Genomic DNA, 26519 nt, shown 5'->3' with positions numbered 1-26519 from the left:
TCTCCCTCTCTTTTCCGCTCCTCTTCTTTCCATCTCCCTCTTCCTACTGCCCCTCCCCTCCTTCTACAGACATTTTTTGGAGTTTGTTGCAAGCACATTTCATATTTTCTCATTGAAATTCCCCACCAGTGATTAGGTCTGACATGATTTGAGACCATCCCCATTGTTTCCATCCAAAGTTTTGTGTTCTATAGATTGTTCTTCAGTTGGTACAGTGGAATTGATATTCGACTCCCTTCAAGTACAAATCCTGTCTTAGCTGGAGTGATTGAAAAATGTATACTTACATGATGAAATAATTTACTTTCAGGGCCCCTATCTACCTAACTGGTTGATTGACTCATTCAATAAATTTGCATTGTGCCAGATATTATTCTAAGAACTTGGAGTACATCACTCAGCACAACAAAGATCCCTGCCTTGTGGAGTTGACAGTCTGATGGGGAGAGACAGGTCTTATAACAGTAAATTTTGCATATGAGCAAGCTAATTTGTATAACAGAAGGTGATAAAGTATTTTGAAGAAAATTAAAGCAGGACAACAGGCTAAAGGAGATCAAGAAAATATGGGACAGAGGTGGGGGGTAGTTTGCAGGATAAAATGAAATGGGCTTGGTAAGGCTCCTTGAGAAGCTGAGATCTGAACAAAGATTTGTCAGAGTGAGGAAATTAGCTGAACAACTTCCTGGGGGAAGAGCAGTCCAGAAAGTGTGGACAACTAAAGCAAGTGTGTGCCTGGGGTATTCAAGAACAGAAAGGGGGCCTTGTGGCTGGGGTGTGATGTCATGAAGTCAGAGAGGTACCAGGTGCCCAGGTCACATGGGGCCCCGCTGGACTTTTCAAGGACTTTGACTTTTATGTGGGGCATGATGATGCGTTCCTATGTGGTCTTTGAGAATGTCGTGATCAGGCCTGGGATTTAGAAAGGAATCTCTGGCTGCTGTGGATTTGAAGTAGACTTTAAATGATAGTAGACCTGGGAGGGGAGGCAAGGGGAGAAAGGGAGACATGTGTTCAAATATGGGTGTGGGAGTTTGGATTTTCAGGACATTTTGGAGGCAGAGTCTACAGAATTTGCCAAAGTGTGGGAAGTGGGGTGTGAAGCCTAACATAATGCTAAGGCTTTGGTCATAGTAAAACCTAGTAGTGAAAGGGTTAAAATCTAGGTCTAAGTGTAAACAGCCAAAGGGAGCACGAGGATTTTAAAATGTAAGTAGTGACGAGATAAACAGATCCCTGTTGCAAGCTGGTGCCCCTTCCCCCTTCACAAAACTGGATTACAGGAAGGGAGTCTTCCCAGTCAGGGCCTGTGCCCTCCCATTTCCTCGTGTCTGGAACTCTTCTCCTCCAGGCCCTTTGCACAGTTGGCTCATTTGCAGGTTATCACCCTTAGAGAGCTCCTCCTGGGCCAGGCTCCCTAATGCAGCCTGGCTTCTGGTCCTCTCTCTTTGCTAATAGTCTGTTTTGCTGCCTTTACTGCACGAATCACCTTCACTCAAGATTATATTTACTTTCCATTGTCTGTCTTCCCCTCTGGAATGTGCGTTTCATGAATGCACAGACTTTATCGCTCTTGCTCACTGCTGTATCCCCAGTATCTAGAAGCATGTCTAGGACACAGCAGATAATCACTATTGGGCAACAAAAAAGTCTTGATATTAAAGTAAATCAACAAGACTGTATTAAATCCCTGCAGGGAACGCCAGCAGTCACTGTGTAGGGCTTAAAGGAATATTTTCATGTAGCATATTTGGGCAAAAACTGAAAACATGAAAATGAATAACATACAAGAAAGTAGGTAAATAAAAATCATAAGACACTCAATATGTGATCTCTTGGCCAGTGATGAAGGACAGCTGAAAGGGGATTCATGGAGGGAAAAGAATTTGAAATTGTAGAATTATTGAACTTCAGAGTTCAAGGGACCAGCCTAGTAGCACACACAGGTAGAAATCTTTGCAGCATCTTGTTGAGCTTTCTCTAAACATTTCCAAGAACATGTGTCACATTATCATCCAAAACAGTATATTCCAATCTTTGGATATTCTAATTATTAGCAAGCTATTTTTCATAGCATGCATAGAGGAATAAGGAGTATTGGACTAGGCAGAGTAGACTGATGATTTGGCAGGGGAAGGTGTAGGCAGAGGCCCAGAGCTAAGAGAAATCGGGGCCAATGAATAACAGTGAACAGGTTTCTACATGGGAGGAATGGGGTAGAAAATAACTATCTCATATTTCTTTCAGATTACCACAGAGAAAAGGGTCTGACAAGAATAGAATTATCTTCCTAGGTGATGGACCGGAGCAAGCCCTGACATCATTTTTTATGTACTTAGGACAATTAAAGCTCCCATTAAAAATAAAAAAAAATCCTATCTCTGCCAATACAGCAGTCTGAGTTAAATATCCAGGCAGATCCAAAAATGCTGACTCTGACTAGATTTTTTTTAATAAGAAAAGCATCAAATTATAGTGAGAAATGTAATCACTTATATACTTCTAGAGCTAATATGAATTCTAAGTAGGAGGCTGAACTTTGCTTCCCTGAGGAAGAAAGAGAAACACTTTCAGAACAGTAATCATTTAAAAAATTTATAGTTCTGAAGTCACTTCCTTAGGAATGTGTAAAACCCTGTGGATGGTGGGATTAATTTGGAACTAATTCAAGCAATGTCTTTAGAGCTTTGGGTTTATTAAAGAGATTGCCTCTGGATTTGAAATCATGTGGCCATTGGACTTTCTGGCTGAAGGCGACTAACTCAGCCACAGGAAAGCTAACATCTATAAACCCACAGCAGCAATGGTCATCCAGATGATTTCCTCCTATACACTCTTCCAGATGCTGTGATTTGTCTTGGAATGGACCATTACCAGATTTTATTTTCTGCCCTGAAATTTTGAAGACCCAACAGCATTTCATCTAATCAAAACTGCTCCGAAGTTTGACAAACCTTAGACAGTTGCAGATACCAACAGTAAACCTTTCATGTACAATAATCAGAGTAGTTCATGGCTGATTTCACAGATGGGTATTTCTCTAGGGAGAGAAACACTGCTCTGAAAACCAGAGCTTAGGAATTAGAGCGTTTAATATTTTGACCAGAGTATTTTCAAACTAGCAGAGAAAAAAGTTGAGCTACTTTATATGATTGGATGCATTTCAGGTAAATTGATGTGAAATCAAGTCCAGGCTATTGTCCAAGGAGAGTATCAAGTTATTTTAAAGGGGAAGGTCCATCCAGAATATCTAAAATCAGGAAGAAACAAAAGGAACCCTTAGAACTTAAATATCTATGTGAGAAGCTTGACATCTTAGTGATTAGAAGACCCAAGATGGGAATCACTGTGTGACTGCAGCCGTGAAACAAAATCTTTTGAATGTATGCAGCTAACCCCGCGAATGAGTCGGGATTAGTGTCAGGTTGGATGAGGGGATCTTTAAGATCTATTCCAGTTCTAAAATTGGAATCAATGAGAAAACATGTATTGGTGGCATTATTATGACATAACACTTTCTTCTTTTTTTTGCAAGAGGTGCTATGAACTTTTACATGTACTTTCAAAGAAAAGTGAGATTCATGGAGAAAGTGATTTTTGCTTTGAAAATATGCCCAAGATTTACCCAAAGAACATCTAGAGAATGTTGTTGGATTTTCACATGCGTATTGTTTGCTTAACCTTGTTGCTCTTCTAATGTGTAGATGTCCATAGGTTTCCCTGGGTGGAAAGAATGCCCTTGGGGGAAGTTAAAAGCAAATCACTATCTGCATAACTGATTTGACATTGGCTTTACACATCCATGGCTGTGGGACAACTTGGCCTTTTCCCTTTCTGCTCCCTGGTACGTCCCTGCCTCTTCCTTCATCTGATTCTTTCTCTCTTTCCTGTTTACAACAGGATCATCCGTGGTTTCTGGCCCTTGTCCATCCTGTGCCTCCACTGGCATCTCTCTAATCTGTCAAGCTTCTGTTGATCCATTAGTCAAGTTTCTCTTCAGGGGAACTGCAGATAATATCGATCTTTCTGCATTCCTGTTTCATGAGATTCAGCCTTGAATTTTATATTATGTTATTGGGTTTCTGTATTGTTTTTTCCTCCTCACCTCCCCACAACTGGCTATACATTTCTTGAAGATAGGATCCTTCTTTAATGTATTGTATATCTTTATAGAATATGACATAGTATTTGGCTGTTTTTCTTGAGGAGCCTTGATGCTCTTTTTGAACCTCATTCAAGGTTCTGAAAGCAGTTGACATTCTGAAATCTGTTTAACAGTTGTCATCCACTGGTATAGATGGAATGATCAAATGATGGTACATTCTAATGTTGTGTGCATGTGTGTACATGTGTATGTATGTATGTATCGCTATATTATAAAAATACCAATTTTTGTCATATAGTTCTCTTGGGAGCACAGCTGTATTCCACATTCCCTGGTATAATGGGATACTAGCTTATGTTAGAGTTGACCCCACTCTGAAGGGTCCTTGAGTAAGGAAGGAAAAGGAAGCAAGTGGCAGCGTGGGGAAGGGATAGTAGCAGGCATGGTCACATATTCCAGCACACAAGGGCCTCCTTTTCTTTCTTACACACAAGATTTTATCTTTTTTTTTTTTTTTTCCTAATGATCAACTAGGACTTGGATGTGGATTGTGATGTGCTTATGTATGGAGTGTCTTACATTTTATCCTATTATGTTTTATTTTAAAATGTTTACATATTTTTTTGTCCCATTATTGGTTATGTACGAGCAGTCAGTCTTGGCTATCCTATGATGCAATAACAAATAAACCTTGAAATCCTGCAGGTTTAATAAAACAAATATTTACCTTTCTCTCATGTCACAATGAAAGGATTGGATGGTTTCCTCAGTGGCTCTTCATAGAGGGACTGGGGACCCAGGTATGATGTTATGGTATATCTCAGAAAGAGTTTTGCCTCCTCCAATTCCATATAAAAGGAGCATATAATCAGTTTCGTGATGAAGAAAACAGGTACAACATGAATTCTCTTATTCATGCAGATTAGCTGTTCTTCCCTCTCCTTCTCCCACCACACACACACACACACACACACACACACACACACACACACACAGGAGGAGTTTTTCATTCATCATACCTGTTCATTGTTAAGTAGTAATTGTAACAGAGACTGAGCCTGGAACAACAGGACCTTCTTGAGCATAGGACATGGGTGTGTGATCCTAAAATGGAATTTGTATTCTGAGAAACTTAAGACTTGACATAACTGGCCTTCTCTTCATCCGAGCCCTAGAATAGTGCCTCACACACATTGGTGACACAATAAATATTTATGGAACAGATGCACTCAAAATTTTCCTTAGCTTTGCCTTTACCATAGAGCTAATTTTTTTGATTACTTTACCTGTCTAAAAATATTCCCTATCAGTTCCTATCCCTGCCCGTATTTGCGGTGAATGCTTTGAAACAACAATTTGGATTTCATCTGTTGTAATTTGACATTAAAGATTGGAGTTAGGAAATCTTTTCTAAATTCAAGAATTTATCCCCTTTTTTTTGAACTGACATGATGCAACTTTCGTAATATAAGTAGAAATTTAATGAAACCATCAAATATGTAAACTGCAAAGATTTAAAGAAGAGAAATAGATTAAAGTGACTGAAGATAATTCCTGAATTAAAATCCATTCAGTGGCATTTTTCAAATGTCATCTAAATCACTCTGTATAGAATCATTTCAGCTGCTTTAAGTATCACAGCCCTAAGGATAGTGCAGTATAAGGACAGTAAAGATAAAGTGTAAATTGTGAGCAAAAGAGAAAAGAATTTTATTTGTTCATGGTTTAGATAGACTATTTCTGGAGTTCCCGTTGTGGCTCAGTGGTTAATGAATCCCTAGCCTCACTCAGTGGGTTAAGGATCCGGCGTTGCCCCGTGAGCTGTAGTGTAGGTTACAGATGTGGCTCTGATCCTGCGTTGCTGTGGCTCTGGTGTAGGCCAGCGGCTGCAGCTCCCATTCCACCCCTAGCCTGGGAACCTCCATATGCTGTGGGAGCGACCCAAGAAATGGCAAAAAGACAAAAAAAATAAAAATAAATTAAAAAATAAATAGACTATTTCTGAGTGACTTTTCACCTGAATGGCCCTTATCAAGTGGTTGTTTTTTTAAAGTAGAAAGGGAGCCTGCAAAACTGTAAATCAGGCAATCTACATTCACATTTTGGTGATCAACAAATCACTTATTCATTTGCTAGAGTAAAGCAGATTCATGAAATCAATAGGTTTGTTATTCATTTATGCTAGATACTTTTCCCTCCCTTTGGAAGAGTTTGTTTTAAAGCAAACATTTAACATTTCATTGAGCTCAGAAAATGAGAGCATAGTTCTAGCACGTGTCTTCAGTATCCTATCCGTTGTGTTTCTACCTTGTTGAGGAATATTCAAGGCAAGTCATCTCCATTAGTGTGAGAACAATGGATGGTTGTATTTATGTTAGCGATGGGGACTTGCAAACATTTGTGCAAACAGACATGCTATAAACCAGTCAGGGATAAGCTTAGTTGTTATATTTATGAATTAAGGACTGATGATTCTTACATATTTTAAGAAAATAAAATGTTATTTTGTTGCTTTGAAGGCCACAAAATGGAACTGGGTTCATCCAACCCATTTCCATATAAGAATTATAGAGTTTCTGTGATGAATTTCAGATCAAGCTATTAATTTGAGTACATATCCATCTTAACTGCAGATTGAAAGAGACTCCAAATAGTTACTTCTTAAGTGCATTACCAAGATCTTTTGTGTTTTTGAAGCTGAAGAACATATGCTGAGGGGGATCTGTTGCTTTAATATTAACTGTGGAGATATGCTCTGGAGGGAATCTTTGGTCATGGACATTTCACCTGAAATATGTTTGCTCTTGGGTAATGAATGAATTGCAGCTATGTTGCAGTAAGATGCTATGCACTTGAGTACATTTAGTGAAGAGTGACTTTCAGATAGTTCCTCAAAAGGAAATTCCACTTTGCTCCACATGTGAAAGTTTCATCGTGTAAACCTGTAAGACTTAAAAGTTTCACTATAAAACAGACTCTACACATGATGCTGATGCTTTCTGCACACACCTGAGCTGGCGAATAAATGAAAACAGTGAATTGCAAATTTGCCCCTGATTTACCAAAATATTTGGGAAGAACTTGGGTCTCTGTCATGCTCAGCCAAAGTCAAAGTTAAAATTTAGCTTCTTATTATTTAGCCCTTTTGTAGCTATTCTCTAGATATAATTATAGTATTTATAGATTTGTGAGAAGAACAAAATGTTGCTCTTAAGACTTGAAATATTTATTGGGAAAATGAAAGGAGCTGGGTTTTTGAAATACTTATTTATTTTCTATTTTTTAAATAACCATGTAATTTATCTTAGTTATGATGAATATTACAAAAAGTCTTATGTGTGGGAAAGCTCAAAATGTGCAAAATAAGTAGAAAAGAGGGAATAACTGTCTTCAAGGTGTCTAATGTTCTGAGGGCTGCATGGTGTGTAAACACCTACAATCTCACTGCCTATAAATTTTCTCTTAACCCTGTTCAAACTGCTTATAGTTTTAATGGCTTCTGTTATTGTTTTTCTGGGGAGAAATTTTTATTTCTAAATAACAGACTAAGTAGTCACTACCTGATTTGAATAAATCAAGCCAGAAATATCCTGACAGTATACCAAACAAGACCTGTATGTATAATGTGAGTTCTTTCTTTTCAATTTTAGAATCAACCTTGTCCTATGTTAGGCAGCTGGAGGCAAGAGTCAGACAGCTGGAGGAAGAAAATCGCATGCTGCCCCAGGTGGGTGACTTCCAGAAGCTCATAGCTAGTCAGCGTCATTTGAGTTGTAGAATTTTATTTGGAATTTAAAGTCTCAATTACATTTTCTCCTTTAGGTGATAGAAATCATTTTGTCACTAGCCATCCATCACTGTAGAGTGTGATTACTTTCCATAATGACCATCATATTGTCCAGGTTCTTATGTGTGATACTAAAGGGTACCGATGTCTAAAATAAGCATGTAAAATCATTTCAAAATGAAGAAGAAAGAGAAAATGAAGAGAAGTAGCAAGTGCTTTGATGGTGCTGCTCATATCTGTCATGCATGTTGTTGGTGAATATAGGGAAGGGGCTCATATAAATGGAAAATGTGCTAATTTATGAGCTAGGGAAAGCTGTAGGTAGTTGGAAGGTTTCCTATTTTAATTAAATTAGTACTTTAAAAAATTCTTTGTGATATAATTGCGCTCTTTCAGTGCAACAAAGCAATGACAGTAATTGACAGTTTTTACTTTAGGGCTTACTTTCTTTTCCCTGATGAATGTAAAATGGCACTTTTTATGGGATTTAATGCCTTGCCATGTATCTTACTCAAAAAACTTTTTCCGTGGGCTGCTATCTTGGTGAGAATGGTGTTGGTTGAGGTATTGGCTCCTGGGAAATGTTTTGTTGAGGAGTTGAACAAATCTACTGATCTAGACTGGCTTCTTTGCCAGACAGGTAAACAGTACTGTATTTTAATATTTCATAAAAGCATTTAATCACTAGTATTCTTTCCACATTCTGGCAATTATTTCTATTTCATAAGTGACTAAGAGAAAATTAAACCTCAAACAGCAGCTTCAATGTAAAGACAAAGACTGTTTATAATTCAGGAGAAGATATAGAAACATTAATACAAAGACATAATGCAGAGGCTTCAGAAAGACGTTTTAGGTCTTTTTAATCCTATTTTAAACTAGTTTTGCTCATCAATGATGATTTGAGCTATCACGTAATGCATGTAAGAATGCCGCTCTCGTTCTTCCACTGGCCAACCATCCGGCTAGAAATTATGAGATTAAATGAAGGTGTATCTATTTCTCTCCCTTCTCAGACTGTACATATGTCAATACTGATGATGACAGAAAGGCCTATTTGTGCTATGAAATAAAGTACTACTGGTAGAGTTTCATCTGTGTTCTTCTACACTTCTCATTTTTTTAAATTTCTTTGCCATTTTTTCCTTTTACTTTGGAGTCACAGTGTGACTGTGATAATACTCCTGACTGAAACCATCTAACTTCTCTGTTCCAAGAAAACTAGGCTAAAAACTAATTAGCTTATTTTATATATGGTTATACTATCTCTGAGGCAATGGGAATGTAAGTGATAAGAAAGAGGGCAGAAAGACACATGTGTCTTAGTTGTCCCCTGAGTAGGAATTGAAACTCACACTAAATATCGGATGCATGCATGTGTGCTGTCTTATTGAAAAAGAGGTGCAACAAATGGGAAAATAATTATGAGACTGTTTTTAAAAATCTGTAAAATTGAGTGTTAGCGGTCTTGAAGAGAAATCAGAAGAGTCCTCATCTATACTTGACACATGTGTGAGTATTTAAGTATGTAGTACTTGCAGAGTTAAGAGTAGAAGAGGTTGAACAACTTCCCAAATTAAAGTATTTTTGACAAATTCATATAATTTTAAGTGCATTGCTATTTTTTTAATCAAAGAAGAGTGGTGTCGTTGTTTTTCTCCACAAGAAATGGCTAAGGAAGATCACATTTTATTGAATTAAAGATGTTTTTGATGAGAGTTGCACCATTATCATATGTACTATTCAGAAAGAAAAAAGATGCAGTCCATTGATTTCATTTGATGTTAATATGGAAAAACAATGTTTTAGAATTAACTTATGTGTCCAAAGCACTTTAATGCAAAGGAAATCTATTGTTTGAAATATGTTATTGGACATATGCAACAAACATATGAGCTATGCCAATTCAAAAACATTTACTTCTGTTACATTTCTATATTTGAGAGCATTGCCTTAATTTATAGCTCAGATAGCCATGCAGCCACTTGTATAAGAAACTGAAATGAACATGGACAGCACATGAGATCTGAGGATGAAAACCAGTAAATGAACCTCAGAATACTGGGAATCAGGTATATTGAATCCTCATGAAAGTCTTAGACTTGGGCTGAATAACCCAAAGGGGTGTGTAACTCATTCTTAGATGTTTATTGGTACTGAAACAAATAATCATGAGATTTTCCTGCAGAAACTCATTCTGACTGCATGATGTCAGCTGATTTGCAAGGTCAGTTCAATGCGACAAGCTGACATCCCTGAATAAATTAGTCTTAATATCTGAACACTTGATTTTCAATTGTAAGAGCTTGTTCACTGTTCCTTGATTAGAAGGTATTATTTTTTTACTCCCAAGTTTATAGAAATATATCCACTCATCTTTGGATAAACAGGAATAAGAATATAGTTGTCAGTTGGAATTCCAAGGATATCACGTATCTTTTGTGGCTGTAATAATGTTCCTTGCTGTTAGTTTAATATTTAGGCTAGTTATTTTTCCTAGACAAAAAAATCTTCTTAATGCTTACTTCCATATATAAAATTATATATAATGAACAGAAAGTCACAACTTGCCCTAGAAATACATATTTAAAATAAATAGGAGTTTCCATTGTGGCACAGCAGAAATAAGTCCGACTAGGAACCATGAGGTTGTGGGTTCGATCCCTGGCCTTGCTCAGTGGGTTAAGGATCTGGCATTGCCGTGAGCTGTGGTGTAGGTCACAGACACAGCTCGGATCTGGTGTTGCTGTGGCTGTGGCATAGGCTGGCAGCTATAGCTCCGATTCAACCCCTAGCCTGGGAACCTCCATGTGCCATGAGTGTGGCCCTAAAAACACAAAGAAAGAAAGAAAGAGGATGAGTGTCATAAATGCTTGTGGGTTTCCCTCTGGTTTAAAGCTAAGCCTTCCATTTCTTGATATATAAATAACAAGGTCCCTCCCAGCACTTACATTATGTAGGCCTAAGTGTAATTGAAGCTTGTGTCCAGTCTTATACCCATGCAAAGTTACCAAGTCCCAGAACAAAGGGTTTTTTAAATTCAAGAATAGATAGAAAAATGCAGTGAAGGTTGAGTTTGGGTCTATCCAGTGGTGAAGAGTTTGAGCTCTACCTTTGTAACAGATTCTGTTGTTGTTGTTAAGAGTATAGTTGATTTATGATGTTCTGTTAGAATCAGGTATACAGCAGAGTGATTCAGTTACACACACACACACACACACACACACACACATATATATATATATATATAGTCTTTTCTCAAATTCTTTTCCATTATAGGTTATTACAAGATACTGAATATAGTTCCCTGTACTATGTAATAGGTCTTTGTTGGTTATCTATTTTACCTGTAGTAGCATGTGTATGTTAATCTCGAACTCCTAATTTAGCCCCCCCTTTCTTTTTTTGGTAACCATAAATTTGTTTTCTAAGTCTCTGAGTCTCTGTTTTATAAATAGGTTCATTTGTATCTTTTGTTTTTTTTTTTAGATTCCACATGTAAGTGGTATCATATATTTGTCTTTGTCTGACTTCACTCAGCATGGTAATCTCTAAGTCCATCCATGTTGCTGCAAACGGCATTCTTTTTTATGGCTAAGTAATATTCCTATGTGTGTGCGCGCGTGTGTGTGTGTGTGTGTGTCTGTGTGTCTGTGTATACATATACACACATACATATCACATATCATACTTATCCTTTCATCTGTCGATGGACACTTATGTTGCTTCCATGTCTTAGCTATTGTAAATAGTGCTACTATGAACACTAGGGTGCCTGTATCTTTTTGAATTATAGTTTTCTCAGGATATATGCCCAGGAGTGGGATTGCTCTATTTTTAGTTTTTTAAGTAAACTCCATACTGTTTACCATACTTGCTATACCAATTTATATTCCCACAGAGAACGCAAGAGGTTTCCTTTTTCTCCACACCCTCTCCGGCATTTATTACTTGCAAACTTTTTGATGATGGCCATTCTGACAGGTGTGCAGTGATACCTCATCGTAGTTTTGATTTGCATTTCTCTAAGAATTAGTGTTGTTGAGCATCTTTTCATGTGCCTGTTAGCCATCTGTATTTTAAATGTATGATACAGTATTGTTACCTATAGACAGGAGTTGCACTTTATATCTTCAGAACGTATTCATCTTGTATAACCAAAACTTTACACATGATGGTTAGCAATCCCTATCTCCCCTTCCCTCAAGATCCTGGCAACCACTATTCTATTCTTTGCCTCTGTGTGTTTGTGTTAGACACCTCATATAAGTGGACTTATGTGATATTTGTCTTTTGTTACTGGCTTATTTCTTTTGGCATAATATTATAATTTGATTCAGTAATCCCACTTCTAGATATTCATCCAAAAAAATTGAAATCAGGATCTCAAAGAGATATTAGCACTCCTATGTCTGTCTATTGCAACCTATTAACAATAGCCAAGATATGGAAGCAACTTTGAATATCCAACAGCAGATGAATATATAATTAAAATGTAGTGTAAACACACAATGGATCATTATTCAGCCTTAAAAAAAGAAGGAAATCCTGCCATATGCAACAATATGGATACACCTTGAAAATGCTTTTTTTGATAATTTCCATGTGGCGCAGTAGTAAAAAACCTGACTAGGATCCATGAGGATGTGAGTTCGATCCCTGGCCTTTCTCAGTGGATTGGGGATCTGGCATTGCTGTGAGCTGTGGTGTAGGTTGCAGATACACCTCAGATCTGACATTGCCGTGGCTTTGGTGTAGTCTGGTAGCTGTAACTCTGATTTAGTCCCTAGCCTGGGAACTTCCATATGCTGTAGGTGCGGCCCTAAAAAGCAAAAAAAAAAAAAAAGGAGAAAGAAAATGCTTTTAGGAGTTCCCACTGGGGTGCAACAGGAGTAGCAGCGTCTCTACAGTGCAAGGACAGAGATTCAATCCCAGGCCCCATACAGTGGGTTAAAGAATCCAGCATTGCTATAGTTGCAGTTTAGGTCACAGCTGTGGCTTGGCTGGCATCTCATCCCTGGCCCAGGAACTCTATCTACTGTAGGGTGACCAAAAAAGAAAGGAAAAAAAAAGTTAGCATAAATGATCATTAGAGATCAGTTGGACCTTGGATATTCTTCCTTGAACACTTAAACTAATATGAACATTTTTTGCAGGTTACATTTTAAAAATATCTGAAACAATTGCATCTACCCTTTCACAATACATACAATGTTAAAAGTGCTCAGACTGGCCTGTCAGCTCCACTGTGTACATATTTAATATGATATGAACCCTGAATGAAGATTATGTTACTCAATTGTAGCTGCTATCTGTGAAATTGTGTTCACTTTTAAATCCAATGAGGTAGAGTCACCCACAATGTCATAGGTAGGCACTTTACAAATAAGAGACCCAAGATGGTATAAATTGTAGTTGTAAGCAATGTTATATCAAATTTAAAAGGAACATACTTATTTCATGTATACCGTTTTGTTTTTTTTGTTTTGTTTTGTTTTTGTTTTTGGTTTTTTTTTGTCTTTTTAGGGCTGAGCCTGTGGCATATGGAAGTTCTAGGCTAGGGGTTGAATTGGAGCTGTAGCTGCTGGCCTACGCCACAGCCACAGCCACAGCCACGTGAGATCTGAGCCATGTCTGCAACCTATACCACAGCTCATGGCAATGCCAGATCCTTAACCTACTGAGTGAGGCCAGGGATTGAACCTGCATCCTCATGGATGCTAGTCAGGTTCGTTTCAGTTGAGCCACGACGGGAACTTCTATTTCATGTATACATTTACACATCAACACAGGCTTCCTCTGGATAAATAGTCATACATTTTCAAGCCTGATTAGAACCTTATATATCATATTGGACAACTCTCCCCCAGCCACCTCGCCCTTTTAGAAAAGACATATAAGGTTCACAGAGTTCAGGAGTATAGACCTGGCCAAACAGCTAATTATGGCAGACTCAGGCCAAGATGCAAGTCTATTCAGTGTTTTCCTAGTGTATACACAGTGCCTCCTTTAATCATTTCATACCATTAACATAATTCCTTGTAATTAGGCTGCTAAATCAATTTTGATCTTATTGTCAGATTCTTTTTTTTTTTTAATTTAAAAGTTAACATTGGATCTGCTTAGCTAGCTAAGATTGTTGGACGTTTATTCTATTCCTGCTTCGAGGGAAATGTTTTTTATTCAAGCTGCAGTATTCATCATAAATAAAGGAAAATGCATTTTACAGAATCTTCTCCTCCATGACATTATTTTCCAAATACTCCAGAATCATAAAGTTTATTGGACAAACACACAGACCCATATTTGCATGAAAAATCCATACTTAGGAGTTCCTGTCGTGGCACAGCGGAAACAAATCTGACTAGGAACCATGAGGTTGCTGGTTTGATCCCTGGCCTTGCTCAGTGGGTTAAGGATCCGGCATTGCCGTGAGCTGTGGTGTAGATCGCAGACGTGGCTCAGATCCTGTGTTGTTGTGGCTATGGCTGTGGCTGGTGGCTACAGCTCTGATTCAACCCCTAGCCTGGGAAGCTTCATATGCCACAAGTGCAGCCCTAAAAACACAAAGAGGCAAAAACAACAACAACAAAAATTCATACATAACAGAATGTAGTCCAGAGAGGGTCTTTCTATTCAGAGTGCTTTGGAGGTAGGTGGGTGGGGAAAACAGACAGTTCTAGTAGTAGCTTCCAAAGCATACATATACCCATGAAATTGGATGTTTTAGCCTAAATTCAAAAACCTCGCTTAGATTTCTCTATTCACTCATTGTCCTTTTCTTAATGGTCACAAAGATTTTTAATACAGACCTAGCCAATGTATGTGCTGTGTTGGCAATGCAGTCTGTACATGGAGAACATTAAGGAGATGAGCAAGAATATCTATCCGATGATTTTATTATACATAACAACACCCTTTGAAGACATCAGTTACTTTTCAGACGCAATCATAATGTGAAGACTATTATTTTTTAAAGCCATCCTCACCTATCTTGCGTTGAATTTGGATTTTGCATCACAGAGAGAGACAAGAAACAAGCAGTTTGTTGCAAGTTCAAAGTCAATTAAAACATTGGTTACAAGACCCACCAGGAAATCTGTTCCTTTTTATCTAATGCTCTGGCACCAACATCTGCTTGGAAAGCACTATGTGTTCCCTGTGCCCCAGAGACCCTCTCCAAAACAAACCACCCACCTCCATACCAACGTTTTAGAGCAAGTTTCCAGAATCAGTGTAGGTGATCAGTGTAGGTGAACTGCCTACCTTGTGCTTTGGGTTCAGCAGATGTGTTTGCAAGGCACTGGTAACTTGGATCATTACTGAATGAGCCCCCTTCAGCAAGTGTTTCTATTTCTATTGTGCTAGCACACATACAAGAGTCTAATTTTAGTAATGGAAATGAAAAATCTCCCTCTTGTGTAATTTGGTTGCAATGTGGCCTCAACAATGCAGTCTTTCAGTGCACTGAGAAAGAGGCAGAGCCGTTTCCAGAGCAGTTTCTGAACAAAGGAAAGAAGCTGTCACTATTGCCAGAAGTGCTGAAGAGGGTACATGGGAGCTGAAAAAATTGAGCCCCTCACTTCCATGGCAACACACCCCAGGTCCAGCTTCACCTCTTGGAAGAGCTCCCTTACCTGTGTGCTGAAACGGTTGCCAGCTTGCTGTGCAGGGATGGGACAATTCTCTCTGACATGTAGATTTCCCTCCTGTGCTTTTCCTTGTTTGCTGTGGAGGTATTTATTTATTGTGTCACCCTTTCTCTTTTCCACATATTCTGACTTCACATTTTGCAAGTCATTTTTGTCTTATCGGGTCATAAATATATGGCTCTTCTAGGGCTGGAATTGCTCTGGAAGAAAAATTCAGTAACTATTGCACTAAAAACAAACACAGGGTAATGCTTTCCAGGATGCTTAAAGCTCGTTGTGGTATCCTTCAGTTGTTATTTGTATGGAAATTACTGTTGTGCCACTCAGGAGGAGTCACTTGTGCAAAAAAAAATTTTTTTTCTCATGGATAGCATCTCTAATTATCTTGCACAACCTGAGTAGAATCTGGATGCTGGTAGGAGAAATTAGCAAAAATCCATGAAGTGTTGGTTGCTACTAGAGTCATGTTTAGAAAAAAAAATGGACTCCACCAGAAAAAGAGTGCTTGTGGATTACTATTTTCTCTAAATCAATATGATTTATATAATTTTTAAAAAGTTAAAAGCTTTTATGTATAATTCAATAGAGTTTTCAGAGGACAGATGGGTGCTACACAAGCAGTGTGGGTGTGTTGGAATAAGAGATAAATAGATATGGAAAGTAAATTGATAGGGGAAAAGTCATGCTGGAGAATGAAGGGAAGAGCTAAAATCTATCAGAGAAAAAAAACACAGAGAGTAAAGCTCCTAGGTAGAATGTCGAAGGCAACATGGGAATCTCAGAATGAAGGAATTTACAACATTCTTCTGTGGCCTCCTCATTCTTGAGGATTTTTGTTTGAGAATCTCTGATACATGATGAGAAATCTTATTGCTAATAAGAGAAAACATGTGACATAGAAATGCAACAGAAAATACAGCTATACTATTTATTAAACTTAATAATTGAATTATTGAACTTAAAAGGTACTTAATTACTAGGGACTGTGGTATCGGTTCATATTTAACAGTGTTGCCTTTTATAGCTATACTGGCATGTTAATAACTCTATCATTAGGGCATATTTAAATTTTTTTTATTTGTAATAGCCATAAAAATAGTAGCCTTTTTGTTTTCTGTCCTTGGCAGAATTTGTTGCCAAAAATGATGAAACTTAGCAAAAAAGTTCTGCTGTGTAGCAATAGAATCATAGATATTTGACTGACATTCAGTGTGGAAGAATATTTGGCGAAATTTTGAGAGGGAACTACAAGAGAAATTAATGTTACCTTGTCTTGTCTAAATGATGCTCTTACTCTTTTTTTTTTTTTTTTTTTTTTTTTTTGTATCCAAAGTAGAGCTGATTGTTTTTAAAGGTAGAGATGAAACATTCCTCCCTTTTCGTGCCCTTTTCTAAGGATAAGAAAACAGCCTCATAGAAAGTGGTGGAAAATACTGTATAATATTTGGCTTGGGGATTAAGTAAATTAAATGTAAATGCTGTTGAAATATGGATATCCAAAAAATGTAAATGATGGAAACTTGCCTTAGTTGATACTTGTTAAGATGTGGAGACTCTTGTTGGAGCACAGTCTCACTTTGATTTCCATTTCCTGCTGAAGGTCACTGCCTCTCTGACCAATGGAAAAGAGGCATCTGAACCATGCTGTCCTCCACTTCTTTTGGGTTCAAACCTTTCCTACGGTGGGGTTTAGGTATTTTCCAGTTAAGAGTCTAAACCTCCAGTTTATTTCTTTGCTGTCGCTCAAGGAAAGTGATCATACTTATAACACAATAAAAATTAAAATTGGTGCCACTGAATTATTAGTAATTACCTATATCCTCAAAATATAAAGTAGGCAAATATAAATGTAAGATAGGCAACATCTGTATTGCCTAAGTATAAATATAATATAGATAATAAATGTAGTATAGCCAAATAATAATATTTGACAAAAATAAGACAGTTTAAGTAAATAAATTTCTAAGTGATTGGAGACTTTCCTAAATAATATTTAAAAAGCTATCATTGTGTGAAAAGTATGCAAAACATAACTGTGTCATTTTTAGGAAGTTGAGACATAATCAGCCACAACTTTTAACTCTTATTAATAATCAAGTAATAAAAGGAATCACTGTGAATATGCTAGGACAAGCACTGAATAGGAATTATAAGAACTAGGACTTGACTGATTAGCTATTGGTCCAGGATGATACCCTAACCTCTGTGACCCTTACATGTCTTGACTGTAAAAGAAGCTTGCCAAGGGTGATATGGAAGGTTCTGCTCAGCTCTGCAAATCCATGACTCTTTATCCAGAGAAAGTTTGTGTCAGCGTATAATGTATACACAAAAGAGGTATGCCTCTTTTAATTTTGATATAAAGTTTCGTAAAACTACAACTTGACATCATATTGGATCTTTTATTTACAGGTGCATATTCACATCATGGTGGGTTGTTATTCACGTCATTGTGGGTTATTCTACCTCATTGTGTTCTAAAGGTAATAGAGTTTTATCAAATAGCTATTAAATTTAAGTAACATACAGTGCTGTGTCTAAATCTTTGAAGATCATATCACATCAAATATGCATGTAATGGGGCTCACATACTAGTCTGAGCAGTGTTAACTTATGTATATTTTGAGAGATAATTGTGCAGTCCTCTTAATGTTTGTTTTTATTCTTTGTATAAAATTCTATGGAATGAACATAAAGGCCCTAGCTAAATATACATTTAAAAATAACCAAAATGATGGAGTTCCCTGGTGGCTCAACAGGTTAAGAATCTGGCATTATTACTGCCATGGTTCAGTTTGCTGTTGTGGTGAGGGTTTGATCCCTGGCCCAGGAACTTCTTCATGCTGCTGGTGCAGCCCTTCAAAAATAACCAAGATGAATATAATGACTGCTTACGGATTTCTCTCTGGTCAGATACAAAAATGTTTATTTATTCATTGGTAAGCATGGTTCCCTTCAGCCCTGAACATCCCAAGCCCAAGAATAACTAAAAGCAAAATATACCTGTCTTATACCCATGCAAAGTTTGCAAGTGCCAGAATGAGGGATCTGTAACCAAGGGCAGATAGAAAAATGCACCGAAGACTGAGTTGGTTCCATTCTACGATCAAGAGGAGCCCAGGGAAAGTAGGAATGGATATCATTCATCACCCAGTAAGCACAGCACACTTTGCCCTGCCAAGGTCCCTGTGGTACCCCCCAAGCATCACTGAGCTGTACTCTATAACCAGTTGTGAACACACCATTTCAGAGAGAGCCCCAAAGTATGAACAGCCTTAGTTCTTTTAGAAAATGCAGTGCCAGGAGTTCCAGCTATGGTACAACAGGATCGGCAGCATCTTGGGAGCGCTGGAGTGCAGGTTCAACCCCCGGCCTGGCACAGTGGGTTAAGGATCCATTGTTGCCACAGCTGCACCTTAGGTTGTGATTACGGTTTGGATCTGTTCCCTGGCCCAGGAACTCCATATGCCACAGGGTGGCCAAAAATGAAAGAAAGAAAGAGAGAGAGAGAGGAAAGGAAGGAAGGAAGGGAGGGAGGGAGGGAGGGAAGGAGGGAGGAAGGAAGGAAAAGGAAAGGAAAGGAAAGGAAAGAAAGGAAGAGAAAATAAAAGGAAAGAAAAAAAAATGCAGTGCCATCTCTTAGATACTATCACTTGAGAAGGAAATACCTTGTCAAAGTTGGGACCCATGATGGTTAAAGATCACCAGAACTTAGGATAGTCTCTCCTGAGCACATAAACTATGTAAGCTTTTTTAAAATTACATTTAAAAATATTTCAAAAGATTTCATATAATAAATGGAGCATGGCATTTCACAAAGAGAGTTTTTAAAATTATGATAAAAGGAAATGCCAATGGAGGAACAATTAGAAAATTAACTTTTATGTCTATACCAAAACAACGTGTATTCTCTATTTGAAGACGTGTTGATCCACCTCCTAGAATAAAGACAATAAAGACACAAATAAACCAATGGGAACTAATTAAACTCAAAAGCTTTTGCACAGCAAAAGAAACCATTTTTAAAAATGAAAAGACAACACACAGAATGCGAGAAAGTTTTTGCAAATAACTCAACTGACAATGGTTTAATCTCCAAAATATATAAATAACTCATACAATTCAACAACAAAAAAAACCAAACAAACCAATTGAAAAATGGGCAGAAGACCTAAACAGACATTTCACCAAAGACATGCAGATGGCCCGCAGGCACATGAAGAAATGCTCAGCATCGCTAATTATTAGAGAAATGCAAATCAAAACTACAATGAGGTACCACCTCACACAAGTTAGAATGACCATCATTAATAAGTCAACAAATAATAAATGCTGGAGAGGGTGTGGAGAAAAGGGAACTGTCTTACACTGTTGGTGGGAATGTAAATTGGTACGAACACTATGGAAAACATTATAGAAATACTGCAGAAAACTAAATGTAGAATTACCATGTGACCCAGTAGTCCCACTCCTGGGCATATATTCAGACAAAAATTGAAAAAGATACATGCACCTGTATGCAGCACTATCCGCAATAGCCAGAACAAGGAAACAGCCTAAATGCCCATTGATGGATGACTGGATTAGGAAGATGTGGTACATATATACAATGGAATACTACTCAGCCATTAAAAAGGACAAAATAATGCCACTTGCAGCAACATGGATGGAACTAGAGACATACTGAGTGATGTAAATCAGAAAGAGAAAGACACTGCACATCATATATATGTGGAGTCTAAAATATGGCACAAATGATCTATCTACAAAACAGAAAAGATCATGGACATGTAGAAGAGACTTGTATTTGCCAGGGTGGCAGGGGAATGGGATGGGTTGGGAATCTGGGGTTAGTAGATGAAAACTCTTGTATTTGGAGTGGATGGGCAATGAGATCCTGCTGTATAGCACAGGGAACTATATAACTAATCACTTGTAATGGATCATGATGGAGGATAATGTGAGAAAAAGAATGCGTATATATGTATAACTGGGTCACTTTGCTGTACAACAGAAATTGACAGAACATTGTAAATCAATCATAATAAAATTTTTAAAAAAGCAACAGAACAACACGTGAGGCAAAAGTTCTAGTGTTTGACAGATAACAAATAACTAATAAACCCAGGTCCAGATGGGAGCCATACTGGACTTATATAAAAGCTAGCTCTAAGAAAGGCTGTTTAATAGTCGAAATATTTTGGCTTCTTTTGACATTCGAGGCAGGTGTGTCTTAATGTCAAAAAGAGAATTTTTCTTTATTTAAACATTTTCATATGCTGGAAATTTAATATCCCTAATTAGAGAAATATCAAAAAAGAAAAACATAAAATACTCAAATAAATCACAACTCAATTAACTTGATCACAAATAAATTGTTTGGGAATGATAGGTCTTTATCCTCTTGGGTGCCAGGCATGTACTGAGTGCCAAAAGTTAACAGAAGCTACTGTTTAAAATTTGGATGCTATTTTTCTGACAGAAGAGTTTAAGCAACTTTGCAACTTTGCATTTACGAATTTGTTGTTTGGGACTAATCCTATTTACTTTTCAGTCCCTCTTCTCATCTCACTCTTATTTTAACGCACAATTCCTTAACCAGCAAAATGCACATGTCTTTGTTGATAAGTTCCTCAAGTGGTAAGATAGTTCATAATGAGGATCATGTTCTTTGCCAGTTGAAAAGGACTTTGGGGAGGTCAATTTAAGACTGGACACTCTACTAAATAGTCACTTGTGCAGAAGGTGGTGCATGTAGCCTCGTGGCCTTCATGTTATTAACGAGGATTCTCTTGGTTAGGAAAACCAGTTATATTGAGCCTTTGACACTTGAGAACAAGGTCAAAATGGGCATGAGTGCAGGTAAGGACAGCTTCCCTTGCAGTGTTTTTCACTTAAAATAAGTGCCAATCTTGATATTGACAGTGTTCTTCAGAATCAGTCATCAGAATGTGATAAAACATCTGCCAATTCCAGGAGATTTCTCAGGGTTGTAAATGGTGCCATGGTCATTTGTGAACCGCTAGGACTTTAATTAGTCTTTAAACCAGTAGAAAATGTTCCATTTTGTTATCACATTGATTTTTAACATGTTATTGCCTTATTAAATTATGCTTTTTATTTTGGATGTATCCTTATGGGAATTCTGTTTGAAGGCATCAGTCCTACTGGTGTTAAGTGATTGTTCAGAATCATAAATCTCTAGGACCCAAGGAGGGGCAAGGTACCCCCACTGAAAAGGGTGGTGTCCAATTCTTTTATTTGTATGTGTTCTTTCTTTTTAAGTGATGAGGTTGTAGCCTGGAATGGACCTTTATTCCTGTGACCAACAGCTTTGACCACAGCAGGATGGATGATTCAGAAGAATGTGTGACCCTTAATTTGGGTCTGCCTCAAGGTGTAGATGTGCACAGGCTGTGATGATTGAATCACCCATCCCACCCTGGAGATTTGTTTTGCTCACAAGCACTAACCACAACCTGAGTATCATCTGAGGTCCTAAATACTGGACTAACATCGAGTCCATCTCGATACTGATTCCCATTCTGACCTTGGCCCCTATGATTATCTCTCTTTTGCAGGTGAGAATACACTCACTAAGGGGCAGAGGCAAGATTTGTGTCCAGATTTTCTGTTACCACTAGCTTAGCATTCTTCCCATTTTGCTGAAATTTGTCACTTGCAAGTATGTTTCTCTTGAAGGAAGGTAGCTATGAAAACACCACAACTGCCACCATCTCCACCACCACGATCCAGGACAAACCTCTGATCTGGTATTATTGGGGTGTGAATTAGGAATTAGCCAAGAAACCCAGTTTATTTTCTAGGCCATCTGTTTTGCTATTCACTGAGAATTTTCATCTCTCTAATAATGATTTTCTCAGCATGGGAAAATCTCTTCCTTTTATCTATCTTAAGGACATTCTAGCCCATAGTAGATAAATGATTACTCAGGAAAAAATATTTGTTCACTCTTCACTTTTCTTCTGGTTCAATTATAGTTTATCTTTAAGCTGCTTGCCTTCTTCTCCAGAAACTTCCCAGACTATTCAAGTCTGCAATGACCTTTTTATCTTCTATACTAGGGGTGGATGCTTTTTCATTAAAGGGTGTAGATAGTAGACATTTTCAAATTTGTGAGCCATACGGTGTGTTGCCACTACACAGTCATCATAGCACCAAAACAGCTGAAAACAGCTGCAGAGTATCTAAATGAATCGGTTTGGCTGTGTTCTAATAAGACTGTTTATGAAACAGGTGAACCTGGCTGGATTTAACTCTGCTAATAGTTTGCTGCCTCCTGTCTTACACTAAAAACATTTATGTAACATTTACCAATTACTTAGGTTGTCTTTTAATATAATTTTTTTAAATTGGTCTCTCGTATTGTTACATACATTTTCATTTGTACATAAAGAGCTTATGATATACAAATACTTGTCTCAGTAAGTATTATTATGTTTTCATTGGTTTTAGTTCCTTTGTCTTATCATCCCCAACCATGCCCTGAGTTGTTAGTATCTGTGATTTGAAAAGTGCTATGATTGAACCAGATTAGTTGAGTAAGAGTTAAAGGTATTCTTTCCTAGCAAACTAACAAACTACTTGGCTTTGGAATGATTTTGTTGGAGATCAAGATGCTTCTATTTGACTTTAAAAAGGCAAGTCCTCTCATACGGAAAGGACAGTTGTGGTGGTGCTAACAGATAGGAAATTGGTACTTTTCTGAAATGCCTGTGTATGGTGACTAAATCTCTACTTTACTGAGTGATTGATTATATTGCTTTTGTGTCCCGGCTATTGTTAAATATCTTCAAGAGATTGCTGGGAACACAATGTGGGGCAGGCTTGTCTTTAAAAGAGATACCATATGGCTGGTGGCTTAGAAAGAATATGAATTGTCATCACCCCTTCACAGACAAGCAAAATTCTAAATCTGTGTTTATCAATGAATGAGGAAAACCATTTCTAGCTTGGGAGGAAGGCAATTATTCTCCATTTTCTCTTAAGTGAGAGCATGTCATAAAAGAATGGGAAACAGGGAAATCACTGATAAGTATTAAGAGAATTCTGTATTTTTCAGATCCTTCATATTAATCATTTCCTCTCCCATCATCTTAGTCAAATATATGGTTTTCATTATGTCCTGTGTGTACTTGGGAAAGAAAGGAAAGGAGAAGGCAGTGTCTCTTCCTTCATAGGAGCTCTGAAAATTGCTTTGAAAACAAGGAAGGCAAAGGCCAGTTCACGTCTCTAGCATATTTCCTATGGATCAGGAAGAAGAGAGTGAGAGGACTAGGCAAGTGAGAAGAATCCTCACTTGTCTTTTTGTCTTTGTCACCAGGAGTGATTGACATCAGAAAAGCCAAGAGGTAGAAGGGAGCTTAAAAAGAGCCAAATGCATTCGCAGTGCTTAGATCCTGACTGATGGCAACCTGGCAATTAGCAAATCTCTCTGTATAGCATGCAGCATTTTCAGAGTGCCTTGTAATCAGCTTTCTTAGTCACTGTTTACAGCCACCACATTTTAGCACCGAAGACAAGTGACTTGCTGAGGGTCAGGCAGTTAGTCGCTGAAGGAGCTCATTAGTCTCTGGATCTTTTCTCTCGTGGATTAGCAAAATACTATCCCCCCGCCCCACCTTTTTTTAAAGACAGATTTGGAAAACTTATTCCTACTAGTTGACCCAATTGTTTTCCAAGATGATATGATTGCAAACATTGTAATCTTTAAAAATCTTTTTTTAAAAAATTGCCTCTTAAAGCTTCATGATGTCACTTTTCAGAACTTTTCAGGAAATTTTAGCTGTGCAGAATTTAGCCAAGTTCTTTGCTTAGGTGATGCTCTCAAAATTTTGGCCCTTTTATTCTACTTAAGTTCTTCACCCAGAGACTTTAGGAAAAATAAAAATTTTAACCAGACAGACTTGGTTTGTGACATTAGCTGTGGTCAAAGGGATGAGGTAAATCTCTTTTTCATTTTAGTTATCCTCTTATGCCCAGAATTTCACATAGGCTAGGCAAAAGCCATGATATCACTGTTTGAAATGAGAAATGTTGACATTTATCATTAAATTGATACAGGGATATGCACTCAATGATGAGTGATTAATGGGCTTTTTCTGCTCTTCTTAGTATGATGAAAACAACCCATAACAAGTAGGGAATGGGATTTCTGTAGGTCATGGAAGGCTGATGATTTGTATTGGCCATTCACTCTATATTTTACCCCTCATGTATCTTTTTTTTTTTTTTTTTTTTTTTTTTTTTGTCTTTTTAGGGCTGCATCCACAACATATGGAGGTACCCAGGCTAGGGGTTGAATTGGAGCTATAGCTGCTGGCCTACACCACAGTCACAGCAATGCCAGATCTGAGCCGTGTCTCTGACCTACACCACAGCTCATGGCAACGCCAGATCCTTAACCCACTGAGCGAGGCCAGGGATTGAACCTGCAACCTCATGGTTCCCAGTCATAGTCGTTTCCACTGCACCACAATGGGAACTCCCTCAAGTATCTTTTGAGCATCCCCTATATACAGATACTGTTTTAGACAATGGGTTTACAACCCTGAAAAAAATTCATGTGGCTTACATTTTAGTAAGTAGATTATGATTTTAAAACCCTGAACATGTTATTATCTGGAAGTGATAATCACCGTAAAGTAAACAAAAGCAAGGTACAGAATTGGACAGTGACTAGAGTGGAGGGATATTTTACGTGGAGTTAGAAAAGCCTCTCTGAGGAAGTGACATCTGAAGATACCCAACGGAAGGAAAGGATTATGGCTGAAAAAGAGTATTGCAATAAGTCAGAACAGGGAGGACAAAAGCTTTCGGGAGGAATGAGATAGGTGTGTTTGAGGATGCAGGACCTGGAATCTAGGGTGTCTGGTACAGAATGAGTGATGTGGAAAGTAACAAGACATGAAGTCAGAGAAGGGTAGGGAACAGCCCTGTGGGCTTTGCTGACCAAGGTCAAGTATGTGGATTTGGGGTCTGAAATGATGGAAAGCCATCGGAAGAACTGGGTATGGGTGTGATACCTGTTTGTATCTTTCAAAGGTCTCTATGGATGTTGGGTTGAGACCAGACCAAAGTGTGTAGAGGCAGGGAGAGGGGACATTCCTTAAGGTGTAGACACTCAGGGGTAGGCTAAGAGGGCTGATAGTAGCTTGAATTCAGGCTGGAAATAGGGAGGAGACATGATATTCACAATACTCTATATTGAAATAGAGCTGGGAGAGCTTTATGACAGATTGGGTGTGTAATATAATGAAAGAGACCATCGATGGCTTCACAGGTTGGGCACTGACAACCCCAGGAGGAACTCTTTGCATGGCCTGCAGTGAATGGCAGCCCAGAGGGGGTACAGTGTGGAGGCCCTGATCAAGGATTAAGGAGGATACTAGGATTTTGATCTAAGCAACTGTGTGTTTGGTGGTGCTTTTTCCTGAGATGGGGAAGACTAGGAGGAACAGGTTAAGAGGGCAGGGAGTCAAGTTCTTTTTGGGGCATGGTAAAGTTGAGATGTTGGACTTGGAAGAGGAGATGGCACATGCAGTGTTACATGGACCTCAGGGGAAAGGGCAAGGCTGGATATAAAAATTCGAAAGAATACATGGCTGTGGGACTGAATTAGAAATGTGTGTGAATGAGTGTTGAGAAAAAAAAAAGAGAAGTGGTTTTTGGACTGTGTCCTTGGGACACTACAAGATTTAAAGTAAGGAAGAAGAGAGGCGTACAGTGCATCCTAAATTATTTATGTGAGAAAGTGGCACACAAATAAACATATTTTTAAATTGCTTATTTTCTTCCTTCCTAGGAAGAGCCATTTGTGAAAATTGAGCTCGTGTCTTCATGATGTTTCCTTTTGTGCCCTAATGGTGTTACAGTAATGGGAGAGTTTTTTTGTCTCTGCTGGTAATTTTATTACTATGACACATGCAGAGGCTGCCTGGCCTAGATTCACATG

The 26519-nt window shown here is 38.1% G+C and overlaps 1 protein-coding gene across 8 annotated transcripts in view; it reads left to right on the top strand.

Annotated features, from left to right (window-relative positions):
• CCDC85A (coiled-coil domain containing 85A) overlaps nt 1-26519 on the top strand; it is a 691471-nt gene that overhangs the window by 639714 nt on the left and 25238 nt on the right. For 7 of the 8 annotated variants that reach the window (XR_002342946.1, XR_002342945.1, XM_005662538.3 and 4 more), the window contains one exon: nt 7756-7832. The exons of the other annotated variant lie outside the window; for it this stretch is intronic. Coding sequence is in view for 5 of the 7 variants with exons in the window: in XM_005662538.3 (XP_005662595.1) it covers nt 7756-7832 (77 nt within the window). In the remaining 2 variants the exon portion in view is untranslated. The remainder of the gene's footprint in view (nt 1-7755; nt 7833-26519) is intronic. 8 annotated transcript variants of the gene reach the window in all.

The sequence above is a fragment of the Sus scrofa genome, chromosome 3, assembly GCF_000003025.6.
Source record: "Sus scrofa isolate TJ Tabasco breed Duroc chromosome 3, Sscrofa11.1, whole genome shotgun sequence".
Classification (NCBI taxonomy): Eukaryota; Metazoa; Chordata; class Mammalia; order Artiodactyla; family Suidae; genus Sus; species Sus scrofa.
Note: the sequence above shows the minus strand (reverse complement) of the source record. Positions and strands in the feature narration are given on the sequence as shown.